Raw genomic sequence first — 24,414 nt, 5'->3', positions numbered from 1 at the left:
TACATAAACAAAAGTAAAGCCTAGACCTTCAGTTAATTATAAAGACCAAAATCAAAAAGTACATGAGCTTATAGTTATTTAAAGATACACAATGACATAAAAATGCTGGTTGTAAGTACCTATTATACAATGATTATTTATACATAGGGATAGGGATAATATACCTATGCTATTATACTAAATTAGCACCACCTACCAATAAGGTTGCTTAGCAACTGAATTTGTAAACATACTTAATAAAAACAAATGAACACTTAAAATGGATACGGACATAGAATACAAGATATTAAATCTCTATAGATCGAGGCAGTACGATGAATGCATTAAGTTATGTGATGTTGCGTTGCAAGATACGAGTACGGGTGACCGTATGATTGAATTTGTTCGGATGCGATCAATGACGGTACAGGCGAAGGTTGCTGGTAATGGTTATGAAGAAGTCGATTACTTCCCACAACAAGATGAGTTGGCCCCTACAGCAGTCGCAAAGACCCCACGAATGGGTACATCATTTCAAAGGGAAATTAAGACTGCCCAAAATTCTCAACTTCCAGTAAGTAATATATTTATATACAGTTTATTTTTTATAAATTTATCATATTTATGCAAGTAGCAAACGATCATGCAGTCCACCTGATGTTAAGTGTCACCTACTGCCCATGAGTTAGTTAGTGGGATAGCGGAGGACCCGTCAGTACCCGGAGGAGGAATAGTCGTAATATTTTTTCGAATACTTTTAGAATGTGCAATATGTACCTATACATTGTGTTACAATATATAGGGAAGGGCCACCGCAACTTTGAAGTCAAGATCAGGCGTGAATACAGCCCGCGCCCGCACAGCTCTACACACAGCATCTCGCGCGTCGAGAGCGGCCACAGCATTGGCTGGAGGAACAACTTTTACTCTTAACGCTCCCATAACACTCAGGTTCCTCAGTAAAGAAGAAAAATCCTTTATTCCCGCCGCAAAAACTTTATTTGAGTATGTTTTCTATTGCGAGGGTAATGTTCGGAAGGTATGTACCTCTAGCTCTACAATTACCTACTTATCTACCTTTTAAAATATAAAATTAAGTTGGCCTAATCCACTTACAATACATGCTTATTCCAGAAGCGTAAAAATTAACATGCTCAATGCTCATACTTATTTTAGTGTTTAGATGTCTATAGGTAACACAGAAGATAACTTATAAAAATATTAATTACGAGCTGGCCCAGCAAACTTTGTACCGCCTCAAAATGTATTTATCAAATATTTCATATAAAATATAGCCTATGTTACTCGTGGATAATGTATCTTTCGAATGGTGAAAGAATTTTTGAAATAAGTCCAGTAGTTTTTGAGCCTTACAACTTATTTATTACAATCAAACAAACAAACAAAGTTTTCCTCTTTATAATATTAGTATAGACAAGATATTATATATTTTTTAATTTAGCGGTAATTACTAGTCAGTTATTTGTATTTACTTGTTACAGGCCATGGAAGTGGTGTTTCAAGCTCAAAAATCAGACAACACCTTAGACTGGTGGTGGAACTACTCATTGGCCCGCTGTTATTATGCGCTAGGAATGTATAGGAACACAGAAGAATGCTTACGGCAAGCATTAAATCAAAATAAGCATATTTCTATATACTTGCGTTTAATTGCGATGTACGTGGGACTCAATCAACCATTGTCTGCATTAGAAATATGTAGGCAAGGCCTTTTGGTTTTTCATGAATACACTCCGTTATTATTAGAACAAGCAAGAATTCACGAACAAATGGGTAATCTTGCTGTAGCCGTAAAATATTACAGAGTAGTGGCTCTGGAAGATCCTTCTAATATGGAAGCAATCGCAAACATTGCGATGTATAATTTCTACAATGATCAACCTGAAATTGCCCTTAGATATTACAGGTTAGTACTTACTTAATTTATATATTGAAATGTTTTCTATGATTCTATTTATCTGGAGGCACGGCAGTGCCTAAGCCAAGTCGAGCCATTTTAAATATTCTGAAATACAGGAGTTATTAGAATTTTGACCTAAGCAATATGGTTGGTACGCAAGCGTGCAATTTGCAACTTATCCTGCCATGTAACGTAAGTCCTACATGGAACGCGAAGACACTGACTGCACCTTTATGTGAAAATAACTATTTATTGGTCTATACCATAAGATGGCACACAGTAGGTATTTTTACGACACACAAGTAGAAGGGATTCGTTTTGTAGGTATATTTTTAAAAAAATACCCATGCTACATGTTTATTTATACCTGTGCACTTTTCAGGAGATTATTAGCCACGAATCCAGCCAGCGCTGAGATTTATAACAATCTCGGTTTATGTTGCTTATACTGCAACCAGTGGGATCTAACATTATCGTGTTTCAGACAAGCACTATACTTATGTACTGATCCAGAGTCACGTTCTGATACATGGTTCAATCTTGCCCACGTGGCTTTGGTATGTTGGCAATGTATTATTACTACTACTAATTACTTATTAATCTTTAAATAACTAACAAACGTATTTTAAAATTTCAGTCTACAGGTGATATATCGCTTTCACGACGGTGTTTACAGGCAAGTCTTGCGATCACAGATCATGGTCCTGCAAGGCGCGCACTAAAGGCGATCGACACTCGTCTTCATGCCAGGAATTAAACCTAAAAAATCTAGAATTGTAGATGCAAATTTGTGTCTACAGAGACCTGTAGACGCAATTCTAGGTTTTTTTTTATCTACGTGTCTGTATAGGTACACAGTTATAATAGTAGGTAATGGTGCAATAATTTGTCTATGAAGATTGATATTCAGGTATATAACATAAAATATTATTGTAGAAAATAAATAAAACATTTATTTGTCTTGTTCTTTTTATTCTTAATACTATAGATAGTTAGTTTATAAACCTGCTAATACCCGAAGAGTTCGGATAACTAATGTTCAACAATCTGGAAAACTTATAAGAGCTCAATTCTGGATACAGCCCGTCTAGCCATGAGAACTGCTTATGAAAGTAGTTGAAAATGTAAATATAAGGCACGAAATAATACATTTTTAAATATTTATTGCATGTAGCTTAAATATTCATCCATAGACGGTTCGAACAATTCCAAATTACGTAATTCCTGATATTTTAAAGACATTAGAGAGTCCAGTATTGGTTCCGGATGTGTCCGTTGTAATACAAACTTGTTTGATTCTGAAAAGCCACTTTCCGGTTGTATGCGCGATATGTGCCGCATTTTTACCTGAAATCATCACATGCTTTATTAATTTAAGACCGTGTTGGTCAAGAAGTTGCAGTATTTTTTTATATATTTGCTATAAATCTTGACATCAGGCTATGAATTCTACGATCTTTTTATGGTACTGACGTTACCTACTAGAATTTGTACTGCCATATTATTATAGATTGTTACTTATTTCTCAATATATTTACAGTCACTCAGGCTAAGTAAGCTTAAGTTAATATTACCTGTTCTGTGTTAGATTCCGGAACACCAACACTTTCCCAAGTGTCTGTATTTTTTGGTATCACTATAGGCTTAGAAATATTTATATGCCTATCTTTTAATGGTATTCCATTTCCAAATCCAATATTATGAAGCATTTCTTTTGCCTTTCGGAGTTGTTGTGGATCTTTACTAGAGTAGAATATTACATTTGCCCCAAAAATTAAAGCAACACTTCTGATCGTTGTGCATATAACTTTTTTAATTTCACTGTCTGAAAATGAAAGAAATGCATACTTTAGGACAAACTGTTAGGAAGAAGTCAAATGGCGTTTTTAGAAACCGGTTGTACTTCGTGTTACGCTTACCGTAGTTTTTAAATATGTCGTATTTACCCCCTAAAATGATGATCTCGAAGGGAGTATCTTTGCAGCTTTCAGCAATTGATTGAATGCACGTTTCGAGAGTATTCCAGATGTTTTTAATTTTACTGAGATCCACCATAATACAGAAGAATGTTTTACCCTTTTTGGGAATGGAAATCAAAACATTTTTTAACATCTCCAATTTGCCACCATACTCCCAAATATGGCAAACAATCTTGTCTAAACTTTGTTTTTGCATAGATTTTCGGCCAAACGAATACTCCAGAACTGTTGTTTCACGAACTGCATCAGTTTTGTCAAGAAAACTGTATAAGAGTGTTGATTTGCCCTAAACATACATATTAGGTACATTATTAAATAATGTAAATTTAATTATTTACTAAATTTTATTATTTAATGTGCACCAAATGAGATTAAGTACGTATAGATATATCTGAATACTTACTATTATAATTATAAAAGAAATACAGAGATGATTAATTGTTACTAACACGATATTTTATTTTATTTTATTTTATTTTATTTTATATTATTTTACTTCATTCATTTCATTTTAATCAATTCAATTTATTATTATTATTATTATTACTTACCACGGATTTACTTCCCACAAAAAATATAGTACGAGAGTAATCTTCATTTGGATGTGAGAGAGATTTATTAACTAATTGTGCTGCAATTTCGGGTATTGATAACATATTTGTAAAGTTAAATAAATGACTCTACAGCGAATGGTATTTATTTAGCTGTCTAAAAGTTTAAAATCCTATCATAAATATTCACTCAATTGCTGTATTCCTGTTGTTGTATCGTTGCTTAGCAACTACCATATATATTTTGTTATTTTACGAAGCAAAAGTATTTATTGGAAATGAAGTCATATCATCTTCGATGAGCATATTGGCTACGATCATGTCTACATTCATATGAATAATATATTATAGGTATAATAGGTAGGGACTTTCCGATTTCAATAATTAGGTATTATGTAGAAACACCATATATATTCCAGGTATACCTACGTGACAATACTATCAAAATAAGCTCATTTTGAAAAGTTATGGTGTAATTTTACACATATACTTGTTATGTGTGAAAGTGAATGGCGAAATTCGAAACTATGATTAGCGAACAAAGGTGAAAGAAGTAAAGACACAGATTCTGATAAAAACTAAAATTCCATTATTAAAATATTTAAAAATATCTAGTTCCCTAGCCGCGAATCGAACATGGATCAATTTCTGGGAAGTTCAAATAAATTAATGACAGGGCTAATAAAATTTCTAAGAATATACATTTTGTTCATACCATTCTTTCTTAAAACTGCAAATATAGGCCAATAGTCTTGAATAAATAGATATAAAAATATACTGGTTAAATAATAAATAAAATTCATGTCTGTTTATAGTTACTTTATTTACTCTTAGGTTACATGTTTTAGTAAGTCTTATAGATAAACATACATTTAAAATTGTCTATTTTAGTCCAAATATAGCAATGTTCAAGGAAAATTTTAAATTTAATAACACAAATTTATCAGGAAATTGTAAATGAATTATTAAATTATTAAAAAATACAACAAGTTATGAGATCTTTTTATTATTATTAATTAATAAATATTGTACTAATTAACTGGTGAATAATTATAATACTCGTATTAATTAATGATATTATAAATTGAATACTAGTCAAGTCATACAAATTTATATTAAATTAATGTGTGATTGTAAATTTTTGTATTCTTTTTCCTTTACGATAATATCTCTGTTTAAAGTCTGAAGAATATCTTGGAACCTCTGTCTCAATGTCATATTTTCTAGACCAGCAATCTCATGTTGAGTCCTCTGCCTCCTTAATTTCAATTCTTCTAGCTCAGCTGCTACCTGTTGTAATTCCAGCTGTCGCTGCTCATTTACATTACTGTGTGATGCAAAAGGTTCATATGATGCAGAGCTTGAGCAGGGAGGGTCCTGTTTTGCTACTGAACGAGCCTGAGTGTTCTTTTGTTTTTTAACTGTTGATTCTAATACATCAGGCTTAAATTGTGCCGGGACAAAATTACCTTTATAACTAGCTGTACCTTGCACAGAGTTACTGTCTGACAACTGATCATCATATGAAGGTAATTTAGGATTGTTTGCCTCCACAACCACATTATCATCTTCGACATCGCTGTCGCTTAAAGCACCACCAAATATATCTTCAACTTTAGATCCCACATTAACATTTTTTACTTGTTTAATGGTTTTAGATTCTTTTTTAACTCTGCTTTTGTTTGGTGTTGATGTGCTGGTATCCGGTTTTGAGTTGTGCTCATCTTCTTCCTTCACAACTTCCCAAGTCACACTCACTGCTTCGTTATCTGCTCTTAGAAGCCTTTTCACTTCTCTCTCAATTTCAGGACCCTCAGTATTCTTCTTTCGTAAAGTCTTCCTAAAACGCCGCTTTCTTACATTTTTCGTCGGTGGAGTTATGCCATGGGGCCACAAGAATTTTTTGTCCACTTTAAAGGGGTCTTTTTTCTTATTCTTAACTGGAGATTCCTCTTCTACTGAAGGATCCCTTTCTGTTTTACAAATCATGATTTGACAAATGTCTGCCGTTTTATAAACACTTTTTTTATCGATAGTTTTGAGGGATTCAACAATGGTAGGTAAGTCCATAATTCGTCCATAAAGAAGCCAGTGATCAAATCTTACTTCACCTTGCCTCATATCAGGGTCTATTTGTATTGTAAGTCTATTTTTGAAGCTTTCTCCAGACTGCAACAGTTCTCTCAACGCTTTTGCAGGCTCCTCGGGCAGTCTCATAATAAATTGGGACTCCAACTCCACGGGATATTCTGGTTCCCGTTTTTCTCTATTCATTGTTACGATTCGTAAAAATAAAAATTATACCCGTATGTGCCGTAATATAATCTATACTATTTATCTTCGCCTAATCAAGTATCGAAGACGTTAAGGAAGAATAAAGTGATCAGTTAACAGCATGAGCTATATAGCATTATTTAGGAAGACAGCTGCAGACAGCAGATGAGCAGAGTGAAGGTGAACAAAGCAGATGGCACAGCTGTAGTCGCTGTCAATATCACACAAGTTGTCATTTGTCAAGGCTTACTTACTCATGTCATACGGTTGAAAAATATCTGTATGACAAGTATTAAAATATCGTATCGTGAATATTTCCAATAATAGTCTATTTTATGTGATCAAGAAGCTGCTATGATGTTACACAAACACAACGTGATGATTCGTCTAATAGTCACGTCGTGACTCGTGGTGAAAAAATTCTTAGTCTATGGTCATGTTATGTTCCTTTCGTGCCACATTGTAGATATTAGCGAACAATCCGCCGAATAATAAACCAAACAACGACGAGTGTATAAATGCTTCACATGAATGCTAACAAATTGTCTTTTCTAAACATTGGGGTAAGGTTGTCTTTGGGCATATAATTCTATCTATATTATAAAATTGAGAGAAATTGAACACATTGTTGTATTGCCAAAATCTTAATGAAATTATGTTAATACAGATGTGTTTATCGTTTTGGTAACTGCACGATGCACGATAAATGGATCTTAGCAATTTTGATAGGATATTTTTCTATTGTCTATGATTTTTATATTCTATCTGTCATAATCTGCACTCTGCAATTCTGCTACTTCTGCTGTCTGTGACTATTTTGGTGATGGTGATACGGAGATTTAGAAAATATCAATTTGTTTTCTGGGAAAAATAATTGTAGTTCAAGTCAGTTGTAGCTTATTGTAATCAATAATATGATACAGTATTTTCTTCTAAGATCATTGATATTTACGTAGTGAAGTGAAGTTTTAAGAAAAATAATTTAAGTGTAATGGCTAATTGAGTAAGTGGGAGACATTTGTCACCTTGATTTTTATAAGCAATATTATTTGTTTTTATTTGACTTTAAATGCGTATATTATTCATTTACAAAATCTATTCATTTCCCTGTTTATATTCACGTTAATTATATCTATGCAAAGGACCTATGCCTTTCTTTCACAAAAGAGAAAGGCATCATTCGCAAACATTTATTATTTCTCTAACCCAAATAATTATCATTTTGTCTCACGATTCTAGCATTTAGTGCTTTAGAATGTGTTATATTGTATACATATGTATTTTTGGTAGCATACATATGGTGATTGTACAAAATTCCAATATAAAGCCATAGGATAATTACCCCTTTATTCACTGTTATTAGTCACATGCTTATCGTAATATACGTATATTGGATGTAACTATTCTTTAGGTTTCATAGCCAAACGCAAAAACGAAACCAACTATTTCATCTGGCTCATCTGCCCTTCTGTCCATTTATATATTACCCTAGCATTACATAGATACTAAATCGATAAAATTTGTTAGATAGGTATACTCTAAAAATTGTTGCACAATAATACACTTAAATTACAGTAAAAAGATAATAAAAAAGTCAACCGCATAAAGCACCTATTAAAATTTAGATATATTAAAAAAAGGGTTTTACTATTTGTTTATCATTTTGTTTACTTGTTTATTATTTATTTTCGTTTATTATCATGTATCATCTATCATATTTTTTCACTTAAAATTTTAAGGTCTAATTTTGAATAAAACAATTTTTGAAAGCACCCAAAAAAATATTTGATTAATTTATACTGGATTTGCCTATGATCATACTGAAAACACTACTATCATTCAATAATTATTATTTTATTAATATTTTGTTGCAGGGTTTTATATAACATCCACAAGGATTAAAGGTATGAATATTATTACTATACCAACATATAATAATTATGCAGTATGTAACAAGTATTATTTATTAATGACAAAACAAACAGTGGTTTTGTAATTAAAGTAATGTATTATTGTAGATGGCGGAAGTAGATCCCGAGACATTGCTTGAGTGGCTGCTGACAGGGCAAGGTGATGAGCGGGACATGCAGCTCATTGCCTTGGAGCAGCTGTGCATGCTGCTACTCATGTCTGATAATGTAGACAGATGCTTTGAAAGGTAATATGACGGTAACTGTATAATAAAAACATTCATCTATCCATATTTGTTTAACAATAAATTAAGAAAAAGAATGGAATAGTATAGTATATATAATTTTTAATATTTAAATTCAAGTGTCCCCTTGAGATTTCTAATTAGCCGCTGTAATCTATGTGCTATGTCCTAATATATGACACATAGATGTGATGTGTGTTATCTAAGCAATTGTGCATTCTGCATAGTAATACTAGTGTTAGCATGATTGGCATATAAATAGTATTACATAATTTTAAGAGATCGTATGGTGAATAAAAAAATCTGTTTCAGTTGTCCTCCAAGAACATTTTTACCAGCTCTGTGTAAAATATTTCTGGACGAATGTGCACCAGATAATGTTTTGGAAGTTACAGCAAGAGCAATAACGTATTACCTGGATGTTTCAGGTAACTTAAAATAAATTTATTTTGTCTGTCTGGTATTTGTGTACAATTGTTGTATGTTATGTTACATATTAAAAATTATAAGAATTTGTAAATGTTTTGTTGTGTTGGGTACTATAAAAAAAAGACTTAGGAATGTTTTATTATTATTTTCATTTATAGTAAAATTAATGGTTGTGCAACTATTTTCATTATATTTATTTACAGCGGAGTGTACAAGGCGAATTGTAGCAATTGAAGGTGCTGTAAAGGCTATATGCAGCAGGCTATTAACTGTAGATCCCAATAATAGAGCTAGCAAGGATTTAGCAGAACAATGTATTAAAGTGAGTATTTATTATAACTTGCATGTTTTACTGTTTTTTTGTTACATGACTTTATCTTTGTACTGTTATTATTTTAGGTATTAGAGCTCGTATGCACTCGAGAGGCCGGTGCAGTGTGGGAGGGTGGCGGTTTACCAGCCGTTTTACATTTCATTACCCACCATGGCACTGCTGTACACAAGGATACTCTTCATTCGGCTATGGCTGTCGTGTCTAGGTATATTTTTTTCATTGGTAATATCTTTTTTGAAATTTTGTATATTGTTATACATTAGGAATTAAGTCAACAATACTAGTAATTGATAAGCCAAAAACTTCAGGTTGTTTTAATTGTATTCAGATTGTTTTAATTATAAAAGATAATCTGTGTTATGAATGGCATTGCATTCTGGTTTCAAGGGTGTGCGATAAAAGAGACCCTTCAGGAGACTTTTCATTGTTTCAAATTAGGTGTAAAAAGAGGCCAACCTCAGCTAGGACGTTAAACCCAGCTGGGGTTGATTACTCATGTCAGATTAGGTGGACTGTACATTCGTTTGCTACTTCTACATCATAAGAATATGTGTGTAGAGTGTGTGGTAAGATGGAGCCGGGTGACGCCCGTGTGGGTGACGCGGTGTCCTCGCTGTCGGCGTTGCTGCGGCACAGCGACGCGCGAGTAGCGGACGCCGCGCTTCGCTGCTTCGCTTCGCTGGCGGACCGCTTCGCGCGCGCTCACGCTGACCCGGCACCGCTCGCTGAACATGGTAATCTTTATTTATTTATTTATTTTTAGACAACAACAGCATAACATCCAAACATTCATATAAATAACGTTCACGAGATATAATCTTATTTAAGATCCTTTCCAACGCACACTAAACCTACTTTTATGATCCTTTTTAATTTATACCATGTTTTTATGATCGTTCCTAACATTAACAAAGCAGGCGTGGTTGAAAGCACTACATTGTTCTGAAATGATATAATTTATGTGTAAGAATCCAGCGAAACGCTTCTGTCAATATACATCAATAATAATACGCGATGGCAATGATTTGTGGTGGTTGTTACCTATAAATGAAACCATACATAATAAAAGTTAACAGTAAAATCAAAATGCCTAAGATTTGCAATGGACAGACTACACCAATATAATTGTTTACTGAGATTACTTTTTAAGGGTCTAATGACTTATAATATTTTAACTCGCAATTTCAAAAGTGTTACTTGATTGCTAGATGGTTTCAGTGAATAATTTTTTAAATATCATATTTAGGTCTGATAGAGGAGCTTGTGCGACGCCTGGGCAGTACCGAGAGTTCGGACGACAAGTGCCTGGTGCCTCCTGTGTCCACCACTGTCAGCCTTTTGTCGACGCTTTGTCGTGGATCTGCACAAATAACACATGTAAGTAATTATTTGTAAAATACATGTTTAAAAATATGAATGTATCAAAATTTGGTAGCTAATAAAATTGTTATATTTTTGTATTAGTCCATTGATTTCTATAAATAATATTTTTGATACAAAATGTATACCTATCTGTCGTAGATAGGGCGATTGTTATCGTAATTTTTGACACACATTTTATGTTCAAGGGAAACATATCAGGTGCATGATAACATTGTTTATAAATAGTTGATATCTCAATTGGATTAAAGTATGTTTATCTTTTTGTGACGTGATTTAATAAATTTAAAAACAAATGTATTTGTAGACAACAAAGCATATTAATTATTTATTGTATTACAGGATTTGGTCCGACTAGATTTGTGTTCAGCTATTGAAGCAGCAGTTCAGGCTGATGAACGCTGGTGCTTGGAATGTATGCGCCTAGTAGATTTACTTCTAGTTCTACTTTGTGAAGGACGACATGCTATTCAGACGTACGTATATGTATTTTATTGTACCTTAAATACAACTATGACAGTTTACATTCTAAAATATTATATCACTAACGCATACTGTCCCTTACACTGACTTAAATGTAAATAAAATTTAAGTGTTTCACATGAAACAGTTTAAATTAGTGGCGAAATACGGTCATTCTAGCGATATAGCGATTCTAGAAAACTTGGAGATATTTTTATTTTGAAAAACAACACTCGTCAATAGTAGCCAAGCCAGAAAAAATAATTTTTGATTGACAAACAAAATAGAAAAATGTCCTTAACTGTTTTGGTCTTTTTATTTGTTATCATGTAATACAATTCTTAGCTTATCAATAATGATTACATCTTTACTTCTTAGTGGTGCGAATCGCAACGCGGCGTCTACGTCGGGACAGAACGGCGGCGCGAACGGCGAGGGTTCGAGCGGGGCGACCGCGGGCGCGGGAGCGGGAACGGGCGCCCCGGCGGCCGGCGCGGGCGCCACGCCCGGCGCGCGCGGCGACAAGTCGCACCGGCAGCTCATCGACTGCATCCGCGGCAAGGACACGGACGCGCTCGTCGCGGCCGTCTCCAGCGGCGCCGTCGACGTCAACTTCACGGACGACGTCGGCCAGACGCTGCTCAACTGGGCCGCCGCGTTTGGCACGCGCGAGATGGTCGAGTTTCTGTGTGAGAAAGGTGAGAAAGAAGGATTTATTTAATTATCCCAATGTCCAAGGTTTGCTATTTTTTCACATTAATTTATCTGTAACAATAATTATCACAATATTATTACTAATTTGGTAATTGTGAATTCCTATCTTTCCAACAAAATAAAAACCCTCAAAACATATACAAAAGTCTTAGGAATCATAACACTACCATGGCCAATATACAATAGAAATGAATAACTTCGAATTACTAATTAATTTCAGTTCTAAATGTAGTAATTATTTGATAGGTGCGGACGTCAATCGCGGTCAGCGTAGTTCGTCGTTGCACTACGCTGCGTGCTTCGGTCGGCCGGCGATCGCCAAGGTTCTACTACGCTACGGCGCTAATGCGGACCTCCGCGACGAGGACGGCAAAACTCCGCTCGATAAGGCAAGAGAACGACATGATCAAGGTATTCACTTGCATATTATTTATTTTAACTTATTATTTTAAGTTTTAGCTATTTCCGAATCTTATGATATATCGTAGACGAAAGTGGGGTGGAAAAGAATATCCCTGCGATTGTATTGAGTACTTGCATGCTATTAATTTGTTAAGTAGATAAATATTGTAATTAAAAATTATTTCTTAATAGTATATCAATAAATATCCATTCTTAAGCTCTAATTGTATTGCAGGTCACAGGGAAGTTGCAGCGATATTGCAGTGTCCTGGTGAATGGTTAGTCGTGAGCAATCAAGATTCGCCAGCTTCCTCGAACGATGAAGACTTTCCTGAAACTGGAGATAAAGAAATGGCTGCTATATATTTAGAGTGAGTTTAGTTTATTTTGATTGTTATTTTATTGCATTATGAATTGCGGTGGGAAACACCGCAAATTTACTTTGCGGCCTATTCCTACCATTGTGGATCACTGATTCGGATACATTGAAACATCGAAAATGACAAATATACATAGTTGAGTATGTTTGGGATCCCACGGTTCGTCATATAGGTAGATTAACGGTTGGCGGATGACCATTGAGAGTCACGGGGTATGGAGAATCGATGCAATTTTTTTATACCACAGGCGATACTTTTTCCACGTTGCGTCGATGCGGGCTGGTCCGCCTCCGTGCGTAATATCACGGATTATGCCGCACTACCATTATACGAGCTAGAGTCCGTGCTAAACTGCTAGTCCGCTCCGAAAATAGAAATGAGTCGCGTCGCAATAGCAAAATTGTAGATATTAGCGGGAAGACAGCGCGGCCCTTCCCTGGCACCCGTTCAATGCTCTCTGTACATACCTGCAGCAGTGTTAGGCGCTGCTGTGTTCCGTTTTGAAGGGTGTGGTAAGGGAGACATACTTTTTCAGGCGTTTCAGCTTAGTCCTCAGGGGTAGCGGCGCATCTGTAGCCGACCTCAGGTAGGCATGTCTAATCTTATCTGGGGTTGATTACAGATGTTCATAGGCGGTAGGAGCCACTTACCATCAGGTGGACTGCGTGCTCGTCTGCCACTCCTATATTATAAAAAAAATACGTTTATGACCATTGTGTGTTGCCAGGCGATTGGTGCCGGTGTTCTGCGCGCGGTACGTGGGCGCGGGCGGCGCGGGCGTGCGGCGCGCGTGCCTGTCGCTGGTGCGCAAGATGGTGCACTACGCGCCGGCGCCGCGACTGCGCGCGCTGTCCCGCCCGCCCGCCGCCGCGCTGCTCACGCGGCTCGTCGCGCAGGTGCTCGATAACCAGGTACTGTGGATGTTGACTGTCTCTTGTTATGGGTATACGTTTTACGGTAGGGTTACGCAGCTTTGGAGTTACAATTATGTAAGTGCAAAATTAATCACACTGAAGTCAGTCTATCTTTATGCAAACGTAAGTATGTTAGCATAAAGAAACACTTTAAATTTAGCTAATTATAATTTTGTAAAGCAACAAGACTCTAGTGTAAATAGCGTAAATTCCGCTTTTCAAACGTAGGTTCATTCAAATACATAAAATTCAAATGCTAATTTTTTTAAGTCTATATGTATGTGCGCTTACGTTATTGTAATCCTACAGGTGCGACTTGTCGCGAAGTAATATCGCGTAAATATAAATAAATGTGAATTCATTTTCGTTCATCTTAGTTGATCAATTTCTTTTAATTTTGAATATGATTACAAGTAACTCATAAACGTACTTGGTATTAAAAGATATAGTTGGCCTGATTAAATATTAAGTAAGTGAAGATTCACTTGAATGATTTTCAGAGTAACTGGAATCGAACTGTAGCAAGTATAATATGATTGAAATATACTTTTTGTGTCTCCATATTTTTAGAGAAGATTATAAAATATTTTTAATACAATCCTGTTGTGTGTGGAACAACATAATATAATAGTGTATAATTATGCGCTAGGGCGAAGATTGCGTGCCGCGACGCACCCAGCCCCGCTATCTGCGCAGCCGCTATATCCGCCCGCCCGCGGTAACGTTCCGATGGTGTGATGAATGTTATGGTTTTCACCGCATCCCGCCCTTAATCACCAACAGTCACCGATCCCAACGTAATCTCAAATTATGTCTAGATACAAGATAAATTAACAAACAATATAGTGCATAAACTCAATAAATTCGAAAATTATTCATTTTCGAATTTTTGAATAGATGGTATTGTCATGGAAGTATTTTGTTAGTTAGTTGATATGTATACATATTATCTATATGTATTTTTATGATATGGTTTAGTTTTTGTCCGTGGAGTGGTGTGGCAAAAAAGCAGTGTGATAAAAATATTATTCATGGCATTTATATAAAAAATAATTATAGTAGTTTCTTTAATAAACTATGGGATTATGAATGTGTTTAGACTTGATTTTACGCTAGTGTTTTTACATTTGTTACACAATTAACTGCACTTGATTTAATTGTACATATTACCGTATAGCACAAAGTAACTTTTTTCTCATTGTGACATTGTTTAACTGTAGAACATCATAATGCAGTAAAAACATCACACCATCGAAATTTACCCGCATTGAACGCTCCTGTTTGTTTTTTGTTTTTCTGACTATCTCTCTGATTAGATGCTGACTTTATTCTTTTTTCCATATCTGTTTCATTGTGACAACGGCATGTAACTACGGTCGTTGTAAAAATTTGTAAACATATCTACAGAATATAATTTATGTTGTTTATTTATTTCGCAAGATAACTATTAATTTAACTATTAAATCTTGAATATAATGGTCGTGGGTATACGTCGGTGTTTTGGGCGCATATGAATATGGTGGCATGACAACATTAACAAGGCGTTAGTTCGCTTGACGATATCGTCAACGGTGGAATGTATGGAAGTTTCATTAAGACACGATTCGGAGCCGGTGTGTGTATATGTGTGGTGTGTGTGTGACAGGACGACGACGATGGCCACCTGACGGTGCTGGGCATCGCGGAGGAGCTGATGGTGAAGGCGGCGGACATCTACCTGGAGCAGTTTGCGCGGCTCGGCGTGTTCAGCAAGGTGGAGGCGCTGGCGGCCGCGCCCGCCGCGCACGTCGCGCACACGCCGCCCGACGGCGAGAACGTCATATCTGCAGGTGAGTGGCCGTTATGCTTCATTCAGATTTTGTGCAACTTTGACTCATATCTAAGAGTTCTATAAAACAAGTTCAAAAAATTTGTGAAGCTAATTAATACACATTTGGCTAGCGTGATCGACTATAACTTAAATCCAAATTTGTTTAAGACCCATTCCTACCTGTGGGACGGTTGTAAGGTTTAAAATACGGTTGTAAGGTTTAAATCTATTTAGGGTGCAGGGTACATAGTTTATTTCACATTATTAAGGTAGTCGAATCTTTTAGGATAAACAGTATATTTTACATGTATCGTAATACATGTAATTGCATTTCTGTATATAATTAGAATATTTATTCCACCTTCGAAGAATAATGTTATTTCTAAGCACATGAGTAGGTAATCGGGTACTACAAATTGTATTTTTTTAAATTTTGGGCAGTGTTTTTTCTTTTTATTGTGTAATAAATTCAAAGTAGTTTTCATTTGATATCTTAGACTTTTAATATTTTCCTGCTTGAAAGTAAAAATGACTCATTTTGTGAAGTGTTTCTATGTTATTATACAGGCGGTGGTAGCGTATCCTGTTCTTCGGACGCGCTGTGCCTGTCCAGCGGCGTGGCGTACGCGTGGGGCGAGTGGTCGGTGTGCCGCGGCCGCGACGCGCTGTACGTGTGGAGCGACGCCGCGGCGCTCGAGCTCAGCACCGGCTCCAACGGCTGGTTCCGATTCTTGCTCGACGGGAAGCTCGCTACCATGTACTCGAGCGGCAGTCCCGAACATCAGACGGATAATACCGGTGAACGAGATTTTTTTGTTATTTATGATTTTTTGTTTTGTTTTTGTGGAATTTCGAATTTGACTTCACGCGGTGTTATTTGGCTCTTATTCAAAATTTATGTTGAAAGCCGAAGTGTGTGATAAAAAAAATCAACAAGAAATATATTGCTTAAGGACTATTGCTTAAATGTTTTCATTAAATTGGATATAATATTTTAAAATAATATTCAATAAGACATACATATATTACATAAAGACTATTATGTAAACTTTTTAATTGGATATGATCTTTAAATGGGTTTGGCATTCGAGTTTAAATTTTAGTATTATTTCAGAAAATCGTGGTGAATTTATCGATAAACTCCAAAGAGCGAGGGCCTCAGTAAAGAATTCTGTACCACAACCAATTCTATCTAAACCTGGATCCACTAAATTAATTTTAGGGAATTGGTCCTTGTCATGTAAAAAGTGAGTAAAAAGAGTTAAATACTATTTCTGTGAATAATGTTGTAACCAGATGTTTGGTACAGGTAATTAACTTATAAAAATATGAATAATAATGATGTTTTTTTAGGGAAAAAGAACTACACATTCATAATACTGATGGCCAACAGCAAACGACAATTCTTCGAGAAGATCTACCTGGATTTATTTTTGAGTCAAACAGAGGCACAAAACACTCTTTTACTGCCGAAACATTTTTAGGTAATACTAGTAAATTCTATATACAAAATAAAGTACTCAAAGTATGTTACTTTTTTGTAGTATTTTCTTTATTGTTTATTGATGAAATTTGAATTCACCACAGGACCAGAATTAGCGAGTGGGTGGGTAGTGAACCGGCCCGTGGCTACCAACAATATCAACAACGCTCGATCGCGTTTAGCCGCTAAATCTGAAGCACAGAAAGCACAGGTTAACTTTTACATTTATCTATACTATTACTCTATGGTATATACACTTTGCTTACTAATTATTTTGCTATTAAACTATGATCTCGTATTACATGTTATTTACCTTGACATTCTAAATATAGAGTAAGTTGGGGTAATCATGTAATTTATAAAATAATAGGTTGATTAAGCCATATTTTTATACACTTAATTCATCTATTGTAAATTTTATAAAAAAATAACTGTCTGCAATTTCATACGGTTTACACGAGTGGTGCATACCTTCGCTAATAACACAGTACAAATATCTATAATATATATTATAGATCCTTATACTTTGTTAATAACTATTTTTAAAAAAAGTCATTATGTATGTTGTTGTTGTTGTAATAACTATCGTTAAAAATTAAAAATGTCATTATGTAATGTTTCGTATAAAACTAATCTGTGTATTGTAGGTGGGCGAACGTGCCCGCGCGCTGTACGCTCGGCACCTGTCGAGCGCGGCCACGCGGCAGCCGCGCGCGCCCGTCGCCCGTCTGCGCGCGCTACTGGCCCGCATGCAACGCATCTCCACACAACCTACTGGTCAGTACAACAAAATAGTGTTACGTATTTGAATTCTGTACGTGTTTTATTGGTGTTTAAAGAATGTTTGCTATTGTATATATCAACTGCAATTTTGGTATTTCATTTATCATATTCTTTTGGTATACAGGAGATTGGCAACAAGAGTTGAAGGAGTCCTTGGAACAGTTAACAGAGTTGCTCACTGGTGAAGAGTTGCTGTCAGCGTATGAATTACAGTCGTCGGGTCTTGCTCCCGCTCTTCTACAAGTGCTCTCGCCTCAACCAAACGGTAATGCTTAGAATGATACATCTCTGGTTACAATCTCTCTGCCACTTAAATAGTGTTGACGCTCAACATATGACAGTTCTAAAATATAAGCAGTTAGGGGAAGTCCATAACAACAGTGGTTCTTATTCTGAAAGAAAACTCATGACCAGTAGGGTGAATGATAATGTTAATATTTCCATTGCTTGCAAATCACACCACGTCGTATAACTATCATGTCTATAACAGATTTACTTCCTTCCATATTATCATGTTTATGTTGAGTCATCAACCTGTTCCTGTCAAGTTCCTGTCAAGGAACGCGTAAGATTTTCTCTTAGCAAAATAGCTCATTGAAGTTTATGTAGTTTTCAATTCAGTTAAACAGTTTTTAAATAACTGGTCGATTGTACAGACGGCGCGGGTCAGGCGGCGGAGCGCGAGGCGATCGTGCGCGAGTGGGTGAGCGGCGAGGCGTGCGCGGCGGTGGCGGCGCGGCTGGTGGGCGTGCTGGAGAGCGTGGAGCGGCTGCCCGTGCTGGCGCCCGCCTCCGACGCGCCCGCGCCGCCCGCCGGCTCGCTGCACCAGCTCACTAAGCGCATACGGTGAGATTACATGATAACGGTGACATATTATAGTCCGCGTAAAACTGCTAGTCCGCTCTGAATATAGAAATGAATCGCGTCGCCATTGCAAATTGTATGACTACACCTGCCCGCAACAACTTCAGAGGGGACTAGCAGTTTGGCGCGGACTATACATGCCATGCCTGATGGGAAAACTTTTTAAAGATGCGGGCCAAATTTACTATATTATAAATTTAAAATGTTACGGTGCTTCTCCATCAGAAATGTGCGAGGTAGTAGTTAACATATGAATGTGTGTCAAATCCAAAAATAGTATTAATTAAATTTTATTTTAAAAAATGTCTCTCCCTTCACTTGCCACTTTGGGTAGGAATTCAATTTTGTCGCCTAAGAACAAACAAAATAGGTCTTTCAGTCTTCCATATAAACGAGATGTGTCCTACAAAACAGATGTTTTACGCGTCTAATACATGAACTCTCTTCTAAATTACGCTCTGTGTATATATTTTAGGTTGCGAGTTGAGCGTGCAGCCGAAGACACAACAGAAGACATGAATGCAAATAACAACTTTGGCCGAAATCTTAAAGTGGAAGCGCTTACTACGGTTCGCCAGCTAGAGAGATTTCTTGCTAAATCTGTAGCACGCCAGTGGTACGACATGGAGCGTCTATCGTTTAACTTCGTTCAGAAAATAAAAAATGAAGGCCCTCTAACATTTACGTATGATGTAAGTACATCAGTTCTTATTTAAAAATAATTTGATATGTAATTTGGGAATCCGATTTAATATATTACCGATCATTATTTTTTAGCATGATTTTGATGAGAATGGAGTGATCTACTTTATCGGAAGCAATGGTGGGACGTGCGAATGGGTCAATCCGGGTGCTCATGGCCTCGTCAGTGTGTGGTCGTCCGACGGTCGGCAGTTGCCTTACGGGCGAGCTGAAGACATCCTTTCGAGATCTCCCGAGCCGCTCAACGTGCACACCAATGACGACAGACGGGCATTCGTAGCTGTTGACTTGGGATTGCACCTCGTACCTACAGCGTATACTTTGCGTCACGCTCGTGGTTACGGACGCTCCGCTTTAAGAAATTGGTTGTTTCAAGTGAGTATATATAGTGAATGTTTTCGGTCTTGTCTTTAATAATTGTTCTCTCAGCTCTTACGTCGTGATGGATGTGTTCAGGTAAGTTCAATCAACGTTTTAGTGTATTTAAAGTGTTGTTATTAATTGTATCTTTGTGTGTGTTGTAGATGTCGGCGGACGGCTTGACTTGGTGTACAGTACTGGCGCACGCGGATGAACAAGCGTTGCAAGAGCCGGGCAGCACTGCCACCTGGCGCCTGCGCGCTGACACGCCCTATCGCTTCCTACGTATTCAGCAGAATGGGAAGAATGCCAGCGGGCAAAGCCATTATCTCTCGCTCTCTGGCTTTGAAATCTATGGAAAGGTAAATTTCGAGTTCAATCAGTTTATTAATGAAAATTAATAGTCAGTGTTGTTTTCTATTGGTTTATTTGTATAGCTTTGAGAAAGTTATTTTGTTTTTATTCTTTATTTTAAATAGCACAAATAGTAAATATTGTTTATGTACAAATTTATTTACTAGTACATGTCATTAATACATTTACGAGCTTTGAAGAGAGCTCTCTTTGGGATTTTTAGAGGATTCTTTGCTTGCCTCTAATGTTTCAAATAGAAAGCCATTTACATACATATACAGGGTGGCGCAAAATTATTCACCCTATTTTATTTTTGAATAATTTTTGTTATGAATAAACAAAGTGATTTTGAGTAATAGAAATCTTTACCAGGACTTGTAACTTTTTCTTTGCTACTTGGAAAATATGATATCTGTCAAGTGTCTTCCACCAGCGTTGATATAAATTTGCGCTTGATTTTCCACGACTTTCCGTAAGATTTCCGCCGATAACACTTCGTGTTCCAGTCTAATATTTTCCTTAAGAGCTGCGATTTTCTGAGGCTTGTTGCTGTTGTTGAGTCATTACATCCACTTAAAGTCACTGTCTGGTGCTCATGTACTATGTACTCATGTACTAGTGAGGTTTCTTTTAAACCATAACATTTCATTAAGCAAACAAGGAGCTCATCCTACGTCTTCAGCTAAACGATGTTATAGTCCGCGCCAAACTTCTAGTCCGATCTCAAATTGTTGGGGGTAGGTGTAGTCTGAGAGCCAGTGCGCTCGAACACAATTACAAGCGTATACTCCGTAACAACGGTTAGGGCACACTAATACAGCTATGTACCTGTGGGCTAGAGCGGGCAGAGGACTGGTGCCGGGGGCGGGGTTTTGGATTGGTATCAAAGTTTGCCGCGGATTCTACTTAAACGCAGTTTGACAAGCTAACATTGTTCGCGTAGGTGGTGAGCGTGCAGGAGCAGCCGCCGCGCCAGGCGGCGGGCGGCGCGGGCAACAGCGGCGCGGCGAGCGCGGGCGGCGCGGCGGCGGGCGCGCGCGCGCGGCGCTGGTCGCGCGGCGCGCGCGGCCTGTGCGCCGGCGCGCGCGTCGTGCGCGGCCCCGACTGGAAGTGGCGCGACCAGGACGGCGCGCAGCCCGCCATCGGCACCGTCACCTCTGATCTGCATAACGGCTGGGTTGACGTCAGGTTTGTACCTTTTTGAACACTACCGCCTCTAAAATTATAATGACTTAAGTTCTAAAAACGTCGTACTGATTTATATACAAACACATCTAAAAGTAGTGCTCACGCTATCTCATGGGAATCAGCTCATGACATTACAATATTACAGATATTACAGCTAGATGGAAGAAGTGTGAATGTCTCATTGAGAAAGAGTTGAAGGAAATTCATTCGCTGAAGGAATTTCAGTTCAAAGTATAAAAAAAAAAAAACATTGTTTCGTAATATACAGGGTGAATTTTTCAAACGGGCCTTCAGGGCCAAATCCGAAACTATAAGGATTAGCGAAAAATGCTGTAAGGAGTTACGAGGCCGATTTTGATAAAAACTAAAACTGCATCATTAGTTTTTTAAAATATCTTTTTCCTTAGCCGGGAATCGAACGAGTTCATTTTGAAAAAAAATTACACCCTCTATATTATTCCACCATCTGATAGTGTCACTTATAAGGATCAAATTCTGGGAAGTAATGTTATGTGACAAATTAAAGGAAAAGGAAAATTTTGAAGAAAATACATATTATTCCATACATTGCCATACTAATCCTTAAGGATTATACATAACAAATGATTTATGTTTAATTCTTTAGAAACATACGTAAGTCATACCATTGAAGAATTTGTTGGTTAATCAACTAATTATTCGATGTTATAACCGTGACATACGGCTTAGTATGAGAAAGTAATCGTTTGGCAATTAAATTACCGCCGTTTTTAGGATTTATTTTTTAATAAAAATAGATAAGTGATTAAATAGTAAATTGTTATTGTTTGTTGTTTATAACTACGTTTCAACAGTAAATATGATTTTCTATATCTCTTTCTTTAGTTATCATTCGGATTTGACTTGAAAAAGACATTCTCGCAAATTGTCAATTTTACATCTGTATTAAACGAAACTCCGCCCATAGCAAGTTAAATCTATTATAATGGTCCTAAAAGTAACCTTAACTAAGTCGGACATAAAAATTCTTGAAGAAAAAACGTCCATTTCGAATGATTTCAAACATTGAGCCAAAAAAATGTTAATACGCGAAATGTTTAAATTGATGAATGGCGGGAACTTAACTGCCAAATTAATATGAAAAAATATGTATATTCTTAAAATTGAGGCTTTTCCTTTAGTTTGTCATTTATCATTACTTCCCAGATTTTGATCCTTATAAGCAACACTATCAGAAAGTGGAATAATATAGAGGGTGTATTTTTTTTTCAAAATGAACTCGTTCGATTCCCGGCTAGGGAAAAAGTTATTTTAAAAAAGTAATGATGCAGTTTTAGTTTTTATCAAAATCGGCCTCGTAACTCCTTTCAGCATTTTTCGCTAATCTTTATAGTTTCGGATTTGGCCCTGAAGGCCCGTTTTAAAAATTCACCCTGTATATCTGAGTAGAATTTTTAATTTTTTTAAACGGTTTTATTGTCATTAATGTCGTGTTAATGCAGATCAATACAAGTTAAAAATTACAAATGCAATAATAATAATAATAATGTTATAATAATAGATGGGAGCACGGCGGTCGGAACTCGTACCGCATGGGCGCGGAGGGCAAGTTCGACCTGAAGGTGGTGAGCGGCGGCGCGGCGCCCGGCGCGGCGGGCGAGGCGCGCGCCGGCCGCAAGAGCCACTCCACGCCGAGCCTGCCCGATGCCACCGCGGTGGACCACCAGGTATTATTAAACTACTACATCTTGCTGATAAACGGATCTCGGTTAATACATATTCCACAATAGCAACATGGGATTTCTTTTGGGATTAAAAAATACGATAAGTTTTTGATAATACACTTAATATCATAAACGCAAAAATTAAAAGTAGCGTGTTTGTGATGTGGACTAAACTTTGAAGTTGGGAGTCTGAATTTCACCCTACTTTGGGTATGTATTTTATGGAGTAAAATTATTTTATTGCTTTAACGTATCAATAGGTATCTGTGGCATCGACTGAACAAGCTTCATCTGCAGACAACATATCAAGTGAGGAAATGGCCAGTAATATGACTCGCCCGCGAATGCACGCAACTGATCTCTCAGCTATCAATAACTCTTCACATCACATCAACACAGGTATGTATCTAAATCTGTGATTTAATCTTTAGAGAAAAGGGGTAATTTTCCTTTTGGAAGTTAAATAATAAACTACTTTCAGATCTAGCGACAATAGTTGAATCTTTGACGCTCGGCGCTGAAGGAAATAACTGTATGGCGGATCTAGGCAATACATCATTTACTAATATGGAAATGGGACCAACAAGTATTACAGACATCACTAAACCATATCCAGCTAAAGAACCTGTTCCGGAATCCACAGCTCAGGAGGTTTGTTGAATTTATATCTGTTTTCATTTACTTTCTTGTGTCTTTGAAATGAGTGTGTATGTATTTTGTGATTATTTCTTAAATAATAGATCATATCAGATCAATCACAAGTCATTTCAGTAAGTAAGATAAGTAGACGTAAAGTTTGTGTCTAACATTTTCAGTTCAATTAGAATTATTTTAGTAGTCAATTATTAGTTATTAGTGTTATTACATACTATCACACTTATTTCATCGGATTTAATTCCCGTTGATATTCCCTACCGCATTTTTCTACATCAACCAGTGATTTATGAGTGATCCTGTTAGCATCAGAGTTTGCGAATGTGTGTTGACGTGTCGTTTGTGTGTGTTGTGCGTTAGCAGGAGGGTACGGCGCGAGAGGGCGAGGCGATGCGCAACAGCGCCAACGCGCTGCTTTCCAGCGAGCTTCTAGCGCTTCCTGCTTCGCTGCTGCATACGCTCCGCAATAATGCCAACCGTCTGCACATACAGGTATGCAGTATTAGACTGTAGCCAGAATATGAAGTATTTTGTTCTTAAAATTTAAAGACAAGACGTGTACTACACACCTGTTGCCTCTGGAGCACCATTGCTATTTCTGCTTTATAATGGCAGTGTTGAGCGTTATTGGTATGGTGC

The 24,414-nt window shown here is 36.8% G+C and overlaps 4 protein-coding genes across 7 annotated transcripts in view; 2 read left to right on the top strand and 2 right to left on the bottom strand.

Annotated features, from left to right (window-relative positions):
* The first annotated feature begins 224 nt into the window (after positions 1–224).
* BBS8 (tetratricopeptide repeat protein 8) lies at positions 225–2,812 on the top strand. The gene is made up of 5 exons (XM_073083095.1): positions 225–553; positions 782–1,018; positions 1,482–1,906; positions 2,283–2,457; positions 2,538–2,812. Exons 1-5 carry the CDS (start codon positions 260–262, stop codon positions 2,655–2,657), a joined length of 1,251 nt encoding a protein of 416 aa, XP_072939196.1. The 5' UTR covers positions 225–259; the 3' UTR covers positions 2,658–2,812.
* A 108-nt stretch (positions 2,813–2,920) lies between these two features.
* On the bottom strand, positions 2,921–4,646 carry LOC140749868 (cytoplasmic dynein 2 light intermediate chain 1). The gene is made up of 4 exons (XM_073083097.1): positions 4,431–4,646; positions 3,820–4,165; positions 3,475–3,725; positions 2,921–3,247 (listed from the first exon to the last, which is right to left on the bottom strand). The coding sequence occupies exons 1-4, from the start codon at positions 4,533–4,535 to the stop codon at positions 3,062–3,064; spliced, it is 888 nt and encodes a 295-aa protein (XP_072939198.1). The 5' UTR covers positions 4,536–4,646; the 3' UTR covers positions 2,921–3,061.
* A 635-nt stretch (positions 4,647–5,281) lies between these two features.
* Positions 5,282–7,095, bottom strand: LOC140749654 (transcription initiation factor TFIID subunit 7). The gene has a single exon (XM_073082769.1). The coding sequence runs from the start codon at positions 6,702–6,704 to the stop codon at positions 5,541–5,543; it is 1,164 nt and encodes a 387-aa protein (XP_072938870.1). The 5' UTR covers positions 6,705–7,095; the 3' UTR covers positions 5,282–5,540.
* A 381-nt stretch (positions 7,096–7,476) lies between these two features.
* Ufd4 (ubiquitin fusion-degradation 4-like) overlaps positions 7,477–24,414 on the top strand; it is a 36,585-nt gene continuing 19,647 nt past the window's right edge. For 2 of the 4 annotated variants that reach the window (XM_073083070.1, XM_073083068.1), the window contains exons 1-29: positions 7,478–7,707; positions 8,579–8,608; positions 8,723–8,862; positions 9,172–9,287; positions 9,492–9,610; positions 9,688–9,827; positions 10,181–10,356; positions 10,869–10,999; positions 11,345–11,478; positions 11,843–12,162; positions 12,425–12,589; positions 12,816–12,951; positions 13,688–13,871; positions 15,520–15,703; positions 16,252–16,482; positions 16,799–16,931; positions 17,038–17,168; positions 17,272–17,378; positions 17,815–17,944; positions 18,075–18,215; positions 18,607–18,796; positions 19,290–19,506; positions 19,592–19,891; positions 20,041–20,238; positions 21,174–21,418; positions 22,959–23,124; positions 23,382–23,520; positions 23,603–23,772; positions 24,139–24,267. In XM_073083070.1, the coding sequence (XP_072939171.1) occupies positions 8,723–8,862; positions 9,172–9,287; positions 9,492–9,610; positions 9,688–9,827; positions 10,181–10,356; positions 10,869–10,999; positions 11,345–11,478; positions 11,843–12,162; positions 12,425–12,589; positions 12,816–12,951; positions 13,688–13,871; positions 15,520–15,703; positions 16,252–16,482; positions 16,799–16,931; positions 17,038–17,168; positions 17,272–17,378; positions 17,815–17,944; positions 18,075–18,215; positions 18,607–18,796; positions 19,290–19,506; positions 19,592–19,891; positions 20,041–20,238; positions 21,174–21,418; positions 22,959–23,124; positions 23,382–23,520; positions 23,603–23,772; positions 24,139–24,267 (4,572 nt within the window). In that variant the 5' untranslated portion in view covers positions 7,478–7,707; positions 8,579–8,608. Of the gene's footprint in view, positions 7,708–8,578; positions 8,609–8,722; positions 8,863–9,171; positions 9,288–9,491; positions 9,611–9,687; positions 9,828–10,180; positions 10,357–10,868; positions 11,000–11,344; positions 11,479–11,842; positions 12,163–12,424; positions 12,590–12,815; positions 12,952–13,687; positions 13,872–15,519; positions 15,704–16,251; positions 16,483–16,798; positions 16,932–17,037; positions 17,169–17,271; positions 17,379–17,814; positions 17,945–18,074; positions 18,216–18,606; positions 18,797–19,289; positions 19,507–19,591; positions 19,892–20,040; positions 20,239–21,173; positions 21,419–22,958; positions 23,125–23,381; positions 23,521–23,602; positions 23,773–24,135; positions 24,268–24,414 lie in introns of all 4 variants that reach the window. The other 2 variants (XM_073083067.1, XM_073083069.1) reach the window with 2 other exon arrangements.

The sequence above is a fragment of the Epargyreus clarus genome, unplaced genomic scaffold (assembly GCF_041222505.1).
Source record: "Epargyreus clarus isolate Ecla_fem2 unplaced genomic scaffold, WU_Ecla_fem_2.2 ptg000018l, whole genome shotgun sequence".
In the NCBI taxonomy this organism is placed as follows: domain Eukaryota; kingdom Metazoa; phylum Arthropoda; class Insecta; order Lepidoptera; family Hesperiidae; genus Epargyreus; species Epargyreus clarus.
Note: the sequence above shows the minus strand (reverse complement) of the source record. Positions and strands in the feature narration are given on the sequence as shown.

Excerpts from the sequence above, each read along its gene's own strand:
- BBS8 (XM_073083095.1), top strand. The coding sequence starts at position 260 with ATGGATACGGACATAGAATACAAGATATTAAATCTCTATAGATCGAGG. Across the intron at positions 554-781 it reads CCCAAAATTCTCAACTTCCA|GGAAGGGCCACCGCAACTTT; the intron begins GTAAGTAATATA and ends TACAATATATAG. Across the intron at positions 1,907-2,282 it reads ATTGCCCTTAGATATTACAG|GAGATTATTAGCCACGAATC; the intron begins GTTAGTACTTAC and ends TGCACTTTTCAG.
- LOC140749868 (XM_073083097.1), bottom strand. The coding sequence starts at position 4,535 with ATGTTATCAATACCCGAAATTGCAGCACAATTAGTTAATAAATCTCTC. Across the intron at positions 4,166-4,430 it reads TTGTGGGAAGTAAATCCGTG|GGCAAATCAACACTCTTATA; the intron begins GTAAGTAATAAT and ends ATGTATGTTTAG. Across the intron at positions 3,726-3,819 it reads CGACATATTTAAAAACTACG|ACAGTGAAATTAAAAAAGTT; the intron begins GTAAGCGTAACA and ends TTTCATTTTCAG.
- LOC140749654 (XM_073082769.1), bottom strand. The coding sequence starts at position 6,704 with ATGAATAGAGAAAAACGGGAACCAGAATATCCCGTGGAGTTGGAGTCC.